General features: G+C 54.8%; 1 protein-coding gene across 2 annotated transcripts; it reads right to left on the bottom strand.

Moving 5' to 3' along the window:
• Nucleotides 1–1,550: 1,550 nt before the first annotated feature.
• SERINC2 (serine incorporator 2) lies at nt 1,551–17,721 on the bottom strand. 2 transcript variants are annotated; one of them, XR_009115557.1, is made up of 11 exons: nt 17,621–17,721; nt 9,944–10,105; nt 8,554–8,741; nt 7,499–7,578; nt 6,463–6,600; nt 5,695–5,864; nt 5,517–5,607; nt 5,293–5,428; nt 3,287–3,502; nt 1,975–2,693; nt 1,551–1,810 (listed from the first exon to the last, which is right to left on the bottom strand). XR_009115557.1 is itself a non-coding variant. In XM_058040458.1 (10 exons), exons 1-10 carry the CDS (start codon nt 17,657–17,659, stop codon nt 2,555–2,557), a joined length of 1,359 nt encoding a protein of 452 aa, XP_057896441.1. In that variant the 5' UTR covers nt 17,660–17,721; the 3' UTR covers nt 1,551–2,554. The 2 variants fall into 2 exon arrangements, 1 of the variants encoding a protein (XP_057896441.1); XM_058040458.1 differs by having other exon boundaries at nt 1,551–2,693.
• Nucleotides 17,722–18,354: the final 633 nt, after the last annotated feature.

The following is an 18,354-nucleotide window of genomic DNA, read 5'->3' as shown; positions in this document are numbered from 1 at the left end:
GCCAGGAAGGCAAAAGCAGCCAGGCCTCCCCATGGCTGGAGCTCCTGGGGCAGATAAATCCAGAGGGATGGCTCAGATGGCACCAGAACAACCTGCCCTGCTGGAATCCCAAACCCAGGGAAGGCACAGGCAGCACAGCCAGTGTCACCCCAGTGCCCTGCCTTGATTTCCTGGCTTGTTTTGGGGTGCACAGAGCCTGGCATTGGGGTGGAACTGCCAGGGGCTTCCTGAAGAAAACAGAGCAAAGAACATTGACTATTCTCCTGGAAAGAAATTATGGAGGAAGGCATGATGGGGAAATAAATCTGGCAATCCCGTCCTTGCCAGAACCTTCCGTGCAGGGACACAGGGGTGTAGGGTGAAGGGTGCAGGGTGAAAGGTGCAGAGGGTAGGGTGTGGGGTGAGGGTTACAGGGAGCAGGATGGCATCACTGTATGCAGACTGGGAGTCCCTGGGTGCTGGATGGGGTCACTTGGGGCAGGATGGGGCTGCTGGGTGAAGGCTGGGGTCCCTGGGAGCAGACTGAGGGTCCCTGGGTGCAGGATGGTATCACTGGGGCCTGGATGGGATCCCTGGGTGCCAGATGGGGTCCCTGCATGCAGAATGGGGTCCCTGGTTGTAGGATGGAGTCACTGGGTGCAGGATGAGGTCACTGGGTGTACAATGAGGGTCCCTGGGTGCATGATGGGATCACAGGGAGCAGGATGGGGTCCCTGGGTGCTGGATGGGGTCACTGGGTGCACAATGGGGTCCCAGGGTGCCATATGGGGTTCACTGGGTGCACACTGAGAGTCCCTGGGTGCAGCATGGGATCACAGGGAGCAGGATGAAGTCACTGGGTTGCGGATGGAGTCACAGGGAGCAGAATGGGGTCCCTGGTTGTAGGATGGAGTCACAGGGAGCAGAATGGGGTCCCTGGTTGTAGGATGGAGTCACAGGGAGCAGGATGGGATCCCTGGGTGTCGGATCGGTGCCGGCTCGGTGCCGCTGTCGCTCCGCGGGCTCGCAGCGCCATCGCGCGGCTGGAGCCGCCCCGCTCGGGAACGGGAACGGGAACGGGATGGGAATGGGAACAGGAATGGGATTGGAAATCAGAATGGGATTGGGGCGCAGCAGGACGGGCCGCACAGCCGGGGTCCCAGGGCTGCTTTGCACGGTGGGCAGCGGGCACTGCCCGGCCCCGCGGCTCCCAGGGCAGCTCCCACCTGCGCCAGTGCCCGCCCCTGCTGCCAGGGGCCGCCCCTGCTCTGTGCCCCAGCACCGTGAGTGCCCCGCACGGAGCTCACCCCATCCCTGTGCCCACCCCCGGGCATGGTCTGCACACCGTGCTGTGCACCCCCCTTTGCTCACCACCACCCCGGCTCTGGGGGTGTCACAGGCTGGCAGCGGGATTCAGAGTTTCCGTGCCCCAAAGCGATGCCAGCCCTGCCAGCTGTGCCCCCATCCTTTTAGTTTTAGTTTCAGTTTAAAATGTCCCACTCCCTCCTCCTCCCGGACACCCACCCACCAGGAAAGACTCCAAAACGGCCAAATCCAAATAAACTTTTATTCCAAACGAGACTTTACTAACGAGGCAAAGAGCTGGGGCCAGGCCTGTGGGACCCTGTCCTGTGCCCCACAGAGGACAGGGAGCTGTGACACTGAGCTGTGCCCAGGGAGCTGTGACACTGAGCTGTGCCCCACAGAGGACAGGGAGCTGTGACACTGAGCTGTGTCCCACAGAGGACAGGGAGCTGTGACACTGAGCTGTGCCCAGGGAGCTGTGACACTGAGCTGTGTCCCACAGAGGACAGGGAGCTGTGACACTGAGCTGTGCCCGGGGAGCTGTGACACTGAGCTGTGCCCTGCATGGACAGGGAGCTGTGACACTGAGCTGTGCCCCACAGAGGACAGGGAGCTGTGACACTGAGCTGTGCCCTGCAGAGGACAGGGAGCTGTGACACTGAGCTGTGCCCAGGGAGCTGTGACACTGACCTGTGTCCCACAGAGGACAGGGAGCTGTGACACTGAGCTGTGCCCAGGGAGCTGTGACACTGAGCTGTGCCCTGCAAAGGACAGGGAGCTGGGGCCACCACCAAGGCTGGCACACAGCAGGACCTGGCACACAGCAGGGCCTCTGCCCCAGCCACAAGTCTCTGGATTTGTTTCCCTCTTTGGGGACACAACACTGGCCAGGGCCTGGGTCCTGGGACCCCGCCAGACCCCAGAGACCCCAAAAGGCACCAACAGGGACCCATCCCTGCGGCTGGGGAGAACCAAACCCTCCCAAGACAAGGCAGTGGTGTCTGCTGGGCAGAGAGGGTCTGGAGGCACTGCCCAAGGCACTACACAAACACGGAGATGCTGAGAGCTTTAAAACCACCCTCAGGTCTCTCCCAGCCCTTAATTTTCTCTGCTTGGCACTTCATCCCTTTCAAATTAAAACTAAAGAGCTGCAAGAAGGCACAACACAGCACAGCAGCTCTGCGTGCAGAGCAGAGGCTGAGGCAGAGCTGGGGCTGTTCCCAGCCTCGAGGGACAGAGCCACGGTGGCAGCAGCACGGCCAGGGCCACCTCAGCTGAAGTCCCGGTCCGGCAACAGCAGCGGAGCCACCAAGGTCCAGAGGTAGAGCAGGAGCCCGGCCCAGCTGGAGGAGATCTTCACCCACACGGCTGTCCAGGGGCTGCTCAGCTCCTGCAGGCTGTCGTCCGGCCTGGAACAGCCACGGGAGGTGGCACCCATCACTGTGACACCCTGACGGCACCACGGAGGGATGGGGGCCCCGAGGGAACACCGAGAGGAACACTGGGGTGCCCCGTGGCTGCTGCCACCCCAGAGTGTGACCCCAACACTGCAGTCAACCCTGGATGTGGTCCCAACACCGGAGCCACCCCTGGGTGTGACACCAATGCTGCAGCCACCCCAAGTGACCCCACTTCTCTGCCACCCCTGGGTGTGACCCCACTTCTGCAGCCACCTCACAGTGTGACCCCATCGATGCAGCCACCCCAGGACTCTGACCCCACTGCTTCAGCCATCCCGGGGTGTGATCCCACCGCTGTGGCCACCCTGGGCTGTGACCCCACCACAGCAGCCTCAGCCTCGGCCCCTGCTCCCCCTCCCAAGGGATCCCAGCCTGCAGCAGAGGACATCAGCAGGCCCAGGCACAACCCCAACAATAATTAACGCCAATAAGGGAGCAGGTTCCTCACACACCTCAGCAGTGCCCAGCACACGGGCACAGCACCCGCGAGGAGGGCACCCGCAGGAACGGGAACAGCCCCGGGTGCCCACGGCCGCTCTCACCTGTACCAGTTGGTGAGGGTCATCATGATGTAGAGGGCGGCGAGCAGCAGGCACAGGTGGAAGAAGGTGTAGTTGTAGGAGACTCCGTCCTGCTCGTTGTCGTAGGCGCGGTGCACTCCGCCCTCCTCCGCCCCGCCCGGCCCGGCCCCGGCCCCGGCCCCGCTCTCCTCCGTCAGCATCAGCTTGTTCACCTGCGGGTGGTCCGAGGAGCGCAGGCTGCGGGCACAGCGGCGGCGGGGTCAGCACCACCGCCCCCACGGCAGGGCTGCTGTCCCCGGGGCACTTTGCGGGGTGGAGGTGATAGTATAGTAAAAATGTTTTAAAATTATAAAATTCGGGGAATTAGAAAGAAGCTAGACTTTGTGGGGCCCTGGAAAAATGTTAAAAATGGAACTCTGAAAATGTTAGGCTTTAGTGTTTGCCAGATCGTGTGAAATTGCAGCTGTGTAAGCAGTATATGATAAATTATATAATTGTTAGATGTGATGATTGTTTAGTAATTAAATATAATTATTGCTTAATCATAAGAAGAATCATGAGAAACTATGTTAGAAGTTTGAGGGGGACCACGAGGAGCCCATGCTTGGATGAAATCTACGTATACAATAGAACAATATAAGTTTAATAATTAACATGAAAGTTATATAACGATAGAACATAAAAACATGTTCATCCCAAACCTATATTGAAGTCAGATTTGGGTTTGTACCCCTGACACCCAGAGCTCTTCAATAAAAGCACCTGGATGTAATCATTCTCGTGATTATGTGTTTCTGAATGCTAACAGGCTGTGGGGAAACCATAAAAACTCTGCCTGTGGCCCTTCAGCAGCTCTGCAACTCTCCTGGAGCCCCTTTGGGTATGGTACAGTTTGGGGTAGGCAGGTTGTGGGGAACCCCAAAATCTCTGTCACCCTGGTCCAAAGCCTGTCACAGATGTCTTTTATTGGTCTCATGTGGTTGTTTCTAATTAATGGCCAATCACAGTCAGCTGGCTCGGACAGAGAGCCAAGCCACAAACCTTTGTTATCATTCTTTCCTTTTCTATTCTTAGCCAGCCTTCTGATAAAATCCTTTCTTCTATTCTTTTAGTATAGTTTTAATGTAATATATATCATAAAATAATAAATCAGCCTTCTGAAACATGGAGTCAGATGCTCATCTCTTCCCTCACCCAAGAACCCCTGTGAACACTGTCACAAACGCCCCTCTCCAGCTCTCTCAGAACCCCTTTGGGCACTGAAGGCTAAGTGGAACCATGTCCAGATCAACAAAGAGAATGAAGAGGGAGGTTTTGCCCCTGGGTAGAACAACCCCAGGCTCCAGTGTGGAATGGGGTCACTCAGCTGGAAAAGAGCTCCAGGAAAGGCCCTGGGGGTGCTGCTGGGCACTGGGGGAACAGGAGGCAACAAATGTGAATGGCTGCAGAGGGTGAGAGTGTCCTGGGCTGTACAAGCAAAGCTCTGCCTGCAGGTTGAGGGAGGGCATCCAGTGATCTGCTCTGATAAGGCCACCCCATGGCAGGGGCTCTGTTCTTGGGGCCATCCCCAGGACAGGCAGAGCAATTTGGGGCTGTGGGGAAACCCTAAAGCTGTGACTGTGGTCAGGCCTGTGACCCTGGGGACAGGGATGGCTGGACAAAGAGCCTTGGTGACAAAAGCCCTGGTCCAAGGTGTGACCTCGCCCTAGTGGCCCTTCCCACGGCTCTGTGCTCATGGCTGGGCTCAGGGCTGGGGCTGTTTGTGGGGCAGGGGGATGTGAGGGGCAGCAAGGACAAAAGCCATCAACCTGCAGCCCCTGCCAGCCTCCCCAGGGAGGCCGAGGGAGAACCAAAGTGCAGCCCCTGCCAGGAAAGTTCCTCCTGTGGGGCCTCCAGAGGCGCTACCCAGGCCAGGGCACAAAGGCCTGGGTGCCTGTGGCCCTGCCAGCCCTGCCCAGCCCTTGGCCATCTGTCCTGCAGGCTGTGCCCCCTGTGGCTGCACACATGGACACAAACCAAGTGCTCACCTGATGAAGAGAGTGCAGAGGATGAAGATCACCAGCCCCACGATGCTCGGGGCATCCCACCAGGTTGTCAGGGGCTCGGTGGCCGTGGCTGAGCCAGTGCTGTTCCTCAGCAGCAGCGTGGGGTTACAGCGCTGGCCTGGGGGGACACAGAGGGACAGACCCCAGTGCAGGGGGTGCTCCTGCCCCAACCAGCCCTCCCCAAAGCCCAGGCAGGTCTGGCTTACTCGGCACGTTGGCCAGGGCGGCCCAGGTGACGTAGATGGTGTAGAGGGTGATGAGGGATGCCTGCAGCAGCCCCGAGTGTGGCTGAGCCTCCTGCAAACACAACAGTGGGTGCTGGGGGTGCTCCTGTACCCCAGGGTGACATAGCCCCATTCCCCTGGGTGCCCCCCACTGCCTCACCTGGATCTTGGGGAGGATGGACACAACTGAGACGATGAGGCAGAGGATGAGGTTGATGCTGATGAAGGCCTTGCCCTCCGTGCAGCCCTCAGGCTTGGTGTAGTAGACGTAGAGCAGCACAATGGCTGTGATGGAGGCGGCGTAGAAGATGAAGGTGACGGTGCAGAGGGCTGGGGGAGGACACCAAAGAGACTGGAGCAGTGTCACAGACATATTTTATAAAAAATCCTTTCCTTAGGATTTTTCCTCCTGAGAAGCTGGGAGGCCTCAGGAACAAAATGTAAACATTGATTATCTGCTGCTGTAGAATGCAACAGGTGCATCTGTGATTGGTCTCATGTGGTTGTTTCTAATTAATGGCCAATCACAGTCAGCTGGCTCAGACTCTCTGTCTAAGCCACAAACCTTTGTTATCACTCTTTCCTATTCTATTCTTAGCCAGCCTTCTGATGAAACCCTTTCTTCTATTCTTTTAGTATAATTTTAATGTAATATATATCATAAAATAATAAATCAGCCTTCTGAAACATGGAGTCAGATCCTCGTCTCTTCCCTCATCCTAAGATCCCTGCAAACGTGGTCACAGAGCAGAGCCCCCCAGCCTTTGCCAGCTCAGCCTGACCCAGCCCTGGGATGAGCTGAGCCCCAGAACACGGGTGCCCAGCAGACCCACGGGTGCCCAGCAGACCCACGGGTACCCACCAGACCCACGGGTGCCCACCAGACCCACGGGTGCCCAGCAGACCCACGGGTACCCACCAGACCCACCTGCGTACCAGCCCTTGGCGCTGCCCTCCTCCGCGTTGTGCAGCCACCGCTGGCTCCAGGAGTGCGCCAGGTCGATGAGCAGCACCAGCTGGATGAGGATGAACAGGAAGGAGCCGACCACACCGAAGTAAAACCAGACTTGAGGGGAGGAGAAAAACCACGGAAGAAGGTTTTGAATTAAGACCTTGGAATCGACAAGAGTTTTTCGAGCAATGGCTTGTAACTATTGTCAGGCGTAATTTATGCCCTTTCAACTGACTGGACTTTCACAGCATTAAACTGCTGTGTTGTAATACAGCAATGCTCAGTGCAAGCAAGAAAATGCTTTAAGCAGGTAATAAGCAGAAATATTATAGTAAAGCTACAAAATGCAAGTAATAAACAACACAATTATGAACGTTTCTTTTTAGGTGAACAGAGAGGGGGAACTGTGGGAATCCACAAAATTAGGAGGGTTTTGGGAAAGCTGCAAAAGGCAGGCCTCAGAGACAGAAGAACTGTGATTAGAGCTAAACAGCAGCCATGAGATAGGTTAGGAGAAAATTATTTAAACTGTAGAAAAGCAAGGACAAATAGAACAATGATCTGTGTATTAATGCTTGTCTAGAATAACTCTCTAAGCTACAGAAAAGTTTATCCAGCAAGATATTAGGAAGGTTGAAGCTTAATAATGGAGCTCTGTGCATTGCTTTAAGGCTTACAAGCAGGTATTGTATATGAAAAAAGCAAGTATGGTTTTAACCAAAGGTACATGTACTTATGGTGATTGGATAGAACTACTGTCAATGTGCTTTTGCTTTGTGTGATTGGTCAAAAAACTTATAAAGTAAGTTGTAACATTAAATTCTTGGTCTGCTGCCTGAGATTTGAGCTGCTGGCATCTTCCCATTGTCATAATCATATAATGAGACTGATGCTGGAAAATAAAACTCAAGGCACGCTCAAGGCACATTCCACAGCAGCCCCATCCTGTTCATGATTTGTACAGAGCCCCCAGGCAGCGTCAGTGCCCAGCAGGGCACGGGCAACTCCTCACCTGAGGTGAAGGTGCCATCAGGGATGTAGAAGGCGCCCACTGTGATCCCCACCAGCACCAGGAACTTGAAGAACCAGAAGCTGTGGGAGAAGAGAGGAGGCACAGTGTGCATGTGGCAGGGACAGGGATGGGGGTCCTGCCTGTCCCCACCCCAGGCTGTTGGACAGAGGTGGAAATAGGATGGGGGTGGAGAGAGTTGCTAGGGTTAGGAGTATGAACGTGTTTAGGACTAGTGAGAGGTCCATTACTTTCACCTGGATTTGCACCAAGATGAGTGGCTCCTAAGACCATTGGATCACTATTATCCTTAAGGAGATGGAGGTTTTATACTTGTTCCAGATTGCAATGCAAGATGTTTTCTATTACCATCTGTATGGCAAATTATATTTTGTCAAGTAGGCAGTTTGCCTTATCTCTCTCTATGAGTGACCACATTCACACCACCCTTGGAGGGGACACCTGCTGATAACAGCTATTGAATGTCCCTGCATGGCTGATAAGAACTACAGCATCCCATTGGGAGATGGGAGCCCAGAGGGAGGAGCCAAGCATTCCTACCCGGATAGAATCTGGAGATTCTGCAATACCAGCACGGCTTCTGCACTGGATTGCCCAGAGGAACAGCAGCTGCCTCTGCCCCTGGATCTTCAGAGGCAGAGACTGCACCTTTCTCCAGGATCCCTGCTGCAGCAGAACCAGCCCTGACACTGCAGGAGGGCTGAGCCACAATTCCAATGGCACTGCTGCCAACAGCCTGACCCACAGGGTGTCAGGTTGGGTTCTGACTCTGGCACTGTTGTTCTACTGTACTGCACTGTTTATTTTATCCTTTTTTTTTTTCTTCTTCCCTATTAAAGAACTGTTATTTCCTGCTCCCTTATTTTTTTTGCCTGAGAGCCCCTTAATTTAAAATTTATAGCAATTTGGAGGGGTGGGGAGGGTTTACATTCTCCATTTCAGGGGAGGCTCCTGCCTTCCTCAGCAGACTCCTGTCTTTCCAAACCAAGACAATACTCAGACCCAAGAGTTACCCTTTGGTGTCCTCCCACACTCACCCATTCTGCAGGGCAGCCCGTGGGTCCTTGCTGCTCCTCACGCACACCATGAGCACAGCAAAGAGGCAGAAGAAGGCGGCCATGGCGAAGCCCATGCGATACACGGCCTTGTGGCCCAGGAAGCTGCTGCAGTCCACCTTGGTCTGCACCCCCAGCACTGAGCCACTGCCTTCACAGAAACCAGGGAGCTGAAACAGGGATGGGAGTGTCAGCATCACCTCAGCACATCCTACGGGGAGTGATGGTTGTGGGAAGGTCTGGATGGAGATCTACTGCTTGGATTGGTGAAGCAGCCTCAGCTATGGCTGCCCCTGGACCTCTGGAACTTTCCCAGGCCTGGTTGGACAGTGTAGCCACATTTCTCTTCACAGAGAAAAGCAAGGCACAATTCTTCCCAAGAATATTTCTGGGTTTCACATTCTCTGAACCTCAGAGAAAGGAAAAACAATTCTTATCTCATTGATTGCTCCTGTGTTGTACACAAGTGGAATGCATTGTGGAAGATTATTTACCTGAAGGGAATTGGTGATTGGATTCTGGTGTGAGTGTTGTGATTCACTGAGCCATTGGTTCCAGGTGTGTGTGTGGGGACTGTCACTGACAGGCATGAGATTCTGTGCAATGGAGTTGAGTTGGGTGCTTGACAGATTCAGTTTAGTTGTATGCAATGTAATATAGATGCAATATAATATAGAATAATATAGTATAATAAAGTAATTAATTAGCCTTCTGATAAGATGGAGTCCTCCTCATCATTTCTCCCTTCATCAGGGCCAAAAATATCTACAATAGGACAGGGCTTGGAGCAGCCTGGGACGGTGGAAGGTGTCCCTGCCCATGGCAGGGGGTGAAAGGTTTAAGGTTCCTTTCAACCCAAACCATTCTGTGATTCCATACTCACCACGAGCCCTGGTGCCACCAAGGATGGGTCAGACCATGACTGCTCCGATGCCACAGATAAAGCCACCCAGCTGGTCAGTGGAAAGCTGGCATGAACCAGCTCTTCCCTACAGCCCAGCTCAGCTGGCAGAGCTCTGCTCCTCCACCTGAAGTCCCTCCTCCCTGATGTGCACCCGTTGAACCCCAAAAAAAAATGTTGAACCTCAACGTTCATCCTCCAAGTCATCAGTTGAACCCCTAAAAATGGGATGTAGGAAACTTTCCTGGGAGACATCTGGGAAAAGTAAAAATTGCATGAAATGATCCCACTGTGTTTCCCCTTGATGGAAAACTAGGGCTGATAATGGCTGCTCCCAGTGAGATGCTCAAAAAAAAAAGGAACAAAAGCACATCATGACCCAAAAATTCCCTTTTTTGGTTCAGCCTCAAGTCCCCATCACAAGCTGGGTCGTTTCTTCCCAGGAGTTCCTGACCTCCAGGAGTTCTTTACCTTGTGCAACTCCTTCTCCACGCCCGGGATTATCATGATGATGGACACGAGGGTGCCGAGGAAGAGGAAGAAGGTGAAGAGGAGGCGGGAGATGGTGGAGTTCTTGGCCGAGGGGCAGCAGCCACAGAGCAGGCACGGGGCAGAGCCACAGAGACATGACACCTGCAAGGTGAACAGTGTTGAGGGGCAGAAACTGGCCCCAAAATCAGTTTGATCCTTAAGGAGATCAGCCTGGGAATCCACACTGCTGCCTAGAGCTACTCACACCACAGCCCACAGGACCTCATGGAAATGGCACTAAATTCACCAAAAATGTTGCTGAAAACTGAAAGAACTGCAGGAACAACCAGCATGGAAAATGACACCCAGAGTCTGGCGACACCCTCATGTTTTTTGCTCCATCAAGGACCTGGTCAAAGCAAGCCCTGCCCTGCCTCCTCTTTGTACAAAAATGAGGTTTCCAACACAATTTCAGGCTGCCCTTTCAGTGCAATGCAGGATGGGAAGATATTGGTATCAGCACCATGGGGGAAGCAACTCATCCTGCCATCCTTCCCCTCTGCAAAGGCCACTTGACAGGTGGGGAAACTGAGGCACAGCAGCCCCAAGAGTCCCCCGGCACCCCAAATCCAGCACGGGCAGTGCTGCCAGGTGCACCCATTCCAGACACTCCCATTGCTGTGCCAGAGCAGGGAAATCCTGGCTGAGGACACCCAAAACATTGGTGGGAGTTTCCTGCGCAGGATAAACCTTGTTCCCTCGGAACAGCTCCTCCTCTCCTGGACTTCAGCACAGCAGGCAGGGGAAGGGCTCTGCTCTCTCCTCTGCTGAGGGATGTGCATGAGTTGTGTGTTTATTATTTGTGCTTCCAAATCAGGGCCTGTGCTCAGTGTTAATTAAAGATCGGTATTGACTCAAATATACGTTTCTCATTGTTGGAATCAGCGTAAAAAAATGGACATGGCAGAAAACAAAACCAGGTGTGGAGCTGCTCTGCATGGCTCCCTCAGCACAAGTGACCACTTTGATGCCCCCAAAACACCAAAGGTGGCTTTGAATATTTTTTAAGCATAAGTACACCGTTATTTGAGAAAAATCTACTCCTTCCTGACTTATTTCTCTTATCCCATGCCAGCCCCACATCCCTGCCCCATGAACAGCTGTGTTGAGCTGATGGTACCCACAGGAGCTGGGGTGGGTGAGAGACCCAAGGGATCCCATGGAAATTCTCATTCTGCCTCTCGAGGAGCTGCTTAGAGCCATCACATCACGTTTTCAACTTGGAAGCATGAGAAAATGGCTTTCAATTAGAGATTGCTTCATTTCAGCCTCATTAAATGCAGCACGTGCACCAGAGTGCATTAAAATGCACCAGCGTTACTGTATTTCCCTTCCAATTAAAAAAAAATGCAGAGCAACAACAAAAATCCCTTTAAACGCAGAATTCCTGCATCATCTGATGCAGCAAAGCCCCTCAGTGCTCCATCCACACCTCCAGCTCCTCCTCCTTCAGTGCCAACTGAAACAAAAAGCACCAGTCCGAAAATCAGCAGATCTGGACAGGAAAATCAGGAGGTTTGGTGTGGTTTAGGAAGGTGTGGATTTGGGGGTTCAGACCATCCCATCCCATTACCATGGCAGGGACACCTGTGCCAGGTGCTGCCAGCCCCAATGTCCAGCCTGGCCTTGGGCACTGCCAGGGCTCCAGGGGCAGCCACAGCTGCTCTGGCAATTCCAGCCCAGCCCCTGCCCACCCTGCCAGGGAACAATTCCCAATTGCCAAGATCCCATCCAGCCCTGCCATTCCTCTGGCACTGGCAGCCATTCCCTGGCTCCTGTCCCTCCATCCTTGTCCCCAGTCCCTCTGCAGCTCTCCTGGAGCCCCTTCAGGCCCTGCGAGGGCTCTGAGCTCTGCCTGGAGCCTTCTCCTCTCCAGGGCAGCACCCCCAGCTCTCCCAGCCTGGCTCCAGAGGGGCTCCAGCCCTGCAGCAGCTCCGTGGGCTCCTCTGGGCTCCCTCCAACAAGCACAAGGTTTTTGGGAGCCCACAGCATCCCTTGATGTTTGTTTTGCAGGATGACTCTCACACATCAAACTCCCTGTCTGTATCTCAGGTTTCATAGCTCTTGCAGCCGCTGAGGTAATGGGATACAGCATCTCCATCCCACTGCTCTGCTCCATCACACGGGAATCCTCTGGATTCCTTTTGGGATCACTCCCTCAAAGCTCCTTCGCAGTGAAGCTGAGGAACCCTTTGTGCCCCACACTGACCCCTCCAGCTGCCCTGGCACTACTGATTCCAGTGTTTTTCTTTAAAAAACAATGGTTAACAGCACGGAACACACTCCGGGCAGTGCTGGGCACTCTGATTCTCCTTGCAAAGATTTTTAAAGCTGCCCCAAAATGCGAACACGGTGAAGGGACAAAGAGCAGAATGGAAAAAGCCAGCAAGGGAAGTGGTTGCAGCAGCAGGAGAGAAGGGGGTTAATGAGGAAGTGTCGGTTTCAGCTGCTGGTGGATGATTAAACTCTCCGGTTTCACTGCTGACTTCCCCCTTGAGTGCAGCTCACCTCACGCACGTCAGGGCTGCTCCCATCCCTCCTGCCCAGAGTGGGAGAGTGTGGAGAGAGTGGGACAAGGGACATGACACATGGGCCCCAAATACACCATACAGTAACAGCACCCCAAAAATATTGAGACAGCAGCAGCAACAGCACCCCAAATACACCCATACAGCAACAGCACCCCAAAAACAGCACCCAAAATTTACCTGTACAAAAACAGCACCCCAAAACCAGCACCCTAAATACAGAGATAGCAACAGCACCCCAAATACACCCATACAGCAACAGCACCCCAAAAACAGCACCCAAAATTCACCTATACAAAAACAGCACCCCAAAACCAGCACCCTAAATAGAGATAGCAACAGCACCCCAAATACACCCATACAGCAACAGCACCCCAAAAACAGCACCCCAAAAACACTGAGACAGCAACAGCATCCCAAAACCACTCATACAGCAACAGCATCCCAAAAACAGCACCCCAAAAACACTGAGACAGCAACAGCATCCCAAAACCACCCATACAGCAACAGCATCCCAAAAACAGCACCCCAAATACACCCATACAGCAACATCACCCCAAAACAGCACCCCCAAATACACTGAGACAGCAACAGCGCCCCAAATACACCCAAAAACAGCACCCCAAATACACCCATACAGCAATAGCACCCCAAAAACAGTGTCCCAAAAATTGCACCCCAATAACAGCACCCAAACTCTACCAGCCCAACTACACCAACACCAGCCCAACACAACTGATCAAACTACACGAGTCCAACACCACCATCCCAAAAATATCATCCAGCAACATCACCCCAAACCCACCAACCCAAGAGCATCACCCCAACACCAATCCAAAAACAGCCACCTAACACCACACTAATGACACCAACCTACACCATCAGCACAATTACATCATCCCAACAACACAACAACCCAACTACACCAACAGCAGATCAACTACAGCAACCCACCTACACCAATCCAACTACACCTGCCCAACACCACGCCAACCACAGCCCAACTACACCAACACCAGACCAACAAGACTGACCAAGCTGCACCAAAAACACCACCCCCCCAACAACACCAAGCCAAATCACCAGCCCAACTACACCTGCCCAATTACATAATCCAAACTCTACCACCCCAACAAACCAACTACACCAACACCAGCCCAACACGACTGACCAAACTGCAGCAAACACCAACCCAAAAACAGCCACCCAACATCACCCCAAGAACACTGACCCACACCACCAACCCCACTACACCATCCCAATTACATCATCCCAACAACAGCCCAACTACACCAGCCCAACATCACCCCAATAACTCCAACCCAACACCAACCCAGCTACACCACCCCAGCAATACCAACTCTAACACACCCACCCACCATCACCCCAAACCACCAAGCCACACCACCAACCCAACTACACCACCCTAACATGAGCCCAACACAACCCACAAACTCCACCAGCCCAACATCAACTCAAAAACACCCACCCAACACCACCCCAACAACAGCAGCCCAACTACACCAACCAAACTACACCAGCCCAACAACATCACCCCAACAAATGCAACCCAAAAACACCCACCCAACATCACCCCAACAACGCTGACCCACAGCACCAACCACACTACACCACCTCAATTACATCATCCCAACAACAGCCCAATAACTCCAACCCAACACCAACCCAGCTACACCACCCCAACAATACCAACTCAAACGCACCGACCCAACATCACCCCAAATCATCAAGCCACACCAACCCAACTACACCAACCAAACTACACCAGCGCAACATCACCCCAACAACTGAATCCAAAACCACTCATCCAACAGCACTGACCCACAGCACCACCCCACTACAACCCACTACAACCCAACTACACCACCCGAGTTACATCACCCCAACTACAGCACCCCAATTACACCACCCCGTCTACACCATCCCAATAACATCACCCCAATTACACCAACCCACTATAACCCAACTACACCATCTCAATTACACCACCTCACCACAACCCAATTATACCACACCACCACAACCCAACTACACCACCCCAATTACAGCACCCCATCTACACCATCCCAATTACACCATCCCAATCTACACCATCCCAATAACATCACCCCAATTACACCAACCCACTATAACCCAACTACACCATCTCAATTACAGCACCCCATCTACACCATCCCAATAACATTACCCCAATTACACCACCCCAACTATACCACCCCAGTTACATCACACCATCTACACCACCCCATCTACCCCACACCTTCAGCTGCCTTCATCCCAACAGTCCCAGGTACACCCAGAGTGAGTCAACCCAAAGCGATGCTGAGCAGCCAGTGTTTGTCTACTGCCAAATTAACGAGCAGCATGTTAATTAGCACCCATCCCACCTCATCCCATCCCCAGGTTAATCAGCACCAATCCCACCCCATCCACAGGTTAATCAATCAGCACCATCCCACCCCATCGCCACAGCCTGGGGAGCTGGTGGCCTTCCTGCCTGTCAGGTGGCCTTGGATTGGTGCCACCAGGTTGTGTGTCCCCAAGGGGTGTCTGAGGACTGCCCAAGGCTTTGCTCTGCCTGGGGCAGACTTCTGCTGGTGACCCCAAGCCTGGCACCCAGAAAAGCAGCTCAGAATGACCTCACTGCTCGTGGGCAGCCGTGGGCAAAGCCTGGAGAACCACAGGAGGCAGGGACAGAGAAATTCTCCTTTTGTGATTCAAGGTTTCACTCAGGAGCAGCTTGTAGTGGGAAAGCACTGAAGGAGGGGCTTGGCAATCTCGTGGTGCTGTGACTCAGGGGATGCAGGCAGAGCAGAAGGAGTTAGTCAGGATGTTCTTGTTAAAAATAACAATAAAAAAAAAAAAAAAAAAAGGACTGGGGGGATTGTTCAGTTTGTTCAGTTTGGTTTGGGGTTTTTTCAGTGTTGTGGTTCTTCAGCTCAGACCGGTGCTAGAACAGCCCCACCAACCACGCCCACTGGAAGGAACAACAAAATTAAACAAAAGCTTGTTAAAAGTAATTATGTTTAATAATTACACAGACTAGGGGGAATGCTTCATTCAGTTTGGGGTTTTTTGTTCTTCAGCTCAGACCTGTACAAAACTAGCCCCTGCATCAACGACTTCCACAGGAAGGAACAGGAAAATTAAACCTATACAATGACTCTACTGTTACCACAGTCTGAGCCACAACAGTTTTTTGGGGAAAAAAAAATCCAGAATTCATACAGAAACCTCTACAGGCCTGCTCTGGGGTAACTCCCTGCTTTCCCAACATCTGCTTTCCCAATTCTCCATAAGGAGAAGCACAGGAAGGGGTTACAGAAGGGGGGCCTTGCAGACCCCCCTCCCACCCCTCATTTCCAAACATCCTGCTCGTTAAACCTCCAGCACTCAGAGGTCAGGTTACAAAACAGGTCCCATTCCCAGGTTTCCAGGCCAGCAGCTCCCAGGCTGGTTCCACAGCCCTGCCCTGGCACTGTGCCCACAGGTGAGGCAGTGCCAGGGCAGGAAGTGCTGCTGTGGGCAGGTGCCTGAGTCACCTGAACCACACACTCCACGTCACAGGGCACAGCACCCTGAACACACAGCCTGAGCCTGCCCTAGGCCATGGCACCCCAAACACACAGCCTGAGCCTCCCTTGGGCCATGGTACCCCAAATCACACACTCCACACCTATCCTGGGCCATGGTACCCCAAATCACACACCCCACACCTGCCCTGGGCCATGGCACCCCAAACACACAGCCTGAGCCTGCCCTGGGCCATGGCACCCCAAATCACATAGCCTGAGCCTGCCCTGGGCCATGGCACCCCAAACACACAGCCTGAGCCTGCCCTAGGCCATGGCACCCCAAATCACACAGCCTGAGCCTTCCTTGAGCCATGGTACCCCAAACACACAGCCTGAGCCTGCCCTGGGCCATGGTACCCCAAATCACACACTGCGCTCCTGCCCTGGGCCATTGCACCCCAAATCACACACTGTGCTCCTGCCCTGGGCCATGGCACCCCAAATCACACACCCCACATATGTCCTGGGCCATGGCACCCCAAACACACAGCCTGAGTCTGTTCTAGGCCATGGCATCCCAAACACACAGCCTGAGCCTTCCTTGGGCCATGGCACCCCAAACACACAGCCTGAGCCTGCCCTGGGCCATTGCACCCCAAATCACACACTGTGCTCCTGCCCTGGGCCATGGCACCCCAAACACACAGCCTGAGCCTGCCCTGGGCCATGGCACCCCAAACACACAACCTGAGCCTGCCCTGGGCCATGGCACCCCAAACACACAACCTGAGCCTGCCCTGGGCCATGGCACCCCAAACACACAACCTGAGCCTGCCCTGGGCCATGGCACCCCAAACACACAGCCTGAGCCTGCCCTGGGCCATGGCATCCCACTCCGGTTTCCCACCTCCCCCAGGCATCCTGGGGTGCACCACCCACCCCATTCCCACCCCATTCCCCCCCATTCCCTCACCACAGGCCCCAGAGCTCTCTGGAGTGAGCCCTCTGTGTCTCCCATGGATACCCCAGCTTTAGTGAGACCCCCTACGCAAAGGATCCCCCACACCTCCCCAGCCACCGAGGGATGCACCCCCTTGAACCCCCCCATATCCAGGGTTGTAACCCCTGGCTGTGCCCCCTATCCCCCTTGTACACAGGGGAGTATCCCCCGGGTGTCCCCTCCATCCCCCTGGTTACACAGGGGTGCGTCCTGCCGGGGGTCCCCTGCATCCCCCCCGGCTGCACAGGACAGGGAACGGATGTATGGAGGCTTGCCTGGGGGTCCCCTGCAAGCCTCCATACCCAGAGGTGTGTCCTGCCGGGGATCCCTCATATCCCCTGTGTACACAGGGGTGCATCCCCCATGGATACCCCGCATGGCCCTCCCGGCACCCCTTGGACCCCTCCGCGCCCGGCTGTAGCGGGGCACAGAGCCGGGGTGTCCCTCAGCCCCCTCAGCTCCCCCCGGACCCTGCTCCGCCCGCAGCCCGCGCTGGGCCGCGCCCGCCGCTGCGGCACCGGCCCGGCTCCCCCCGCTCCAGGCGGGCACTCACGCAGCTGAGCAGGGAGCAGACCCCGAGACAGGCCCCCATGGTGCTGCCGCCGCTCCCGGTGCCGCTCCCGGCTCCCGGCTCCCTCCGCCGCCGCTGCCGCTGCCCTGACTCCGCCCGGACCGGGAGCTCGGGCCGGCCGCGCCCGCTGCGCCTCCCCCGGGGCGGCCCCTACGGCGGCGGAGAGAGAGCGAGGGGGGGTTCGGGCCCCGTCCCGCCCGCAGGGGAGTGCCCCCATGGCTCCTGCATCCTCACTCCAGCGCCCTCTCCATCCTCTCCACAGCCCTCCCTGCCCTTTCATCCTCCTCCATCTCCCCTCAGTCCCCGTTACTGCCGAGGGGACCCCACCCCACCATGGGGACATCGCCAGGTCTAGGGACATGGCCAGGAAACAGCCCGCGGGAAGGGGTCATGGAATTCCAGAAGGGTTTGGGTGGGAAGGGACCTGAAGTCCCACCCAGTGCCACTCCAGAGACACCTGCTGCTGTGCCAGGTGCTGCCAGCCCCAATGTCCAGCCTGGCCTTGGGCACTGCCAGGGCTCCAGGGGCAGCCACAGCTGCTCTGGCAATTCCAGCCCAGCCCCTGCCCACCCTGCCAGGGAACAATTCCCAATTGCCAAGATCCCATCCAGCTCTGCCCTCCGGCACTGGCAGCCATTCCCTGGCTCCTGTCCCTCCATCCTTGTCCCCAGTCCCTCTGCAGCTCTCCTGGAGCCCCTTCAGGCCCTGCAGGCTGC

This window comes from Melospiza georgiana, chromosome 24 (assembly GCF_028018845.1).
Source record: "Melospiza georgiana isolate bMelGeo1 chromosome 24, bMelGeo1.pri, whole genome shotgun sequence".
NCBI classification, from domain to species: Eukaryota; Metazoa; Chordata; class Aves; order Passeriformes; family Passerellidae; genus Melospiza; species Melospiza georgiana.
This window is presented reverse-complemented; position numbering and strand designations above follow the sequence as displayed.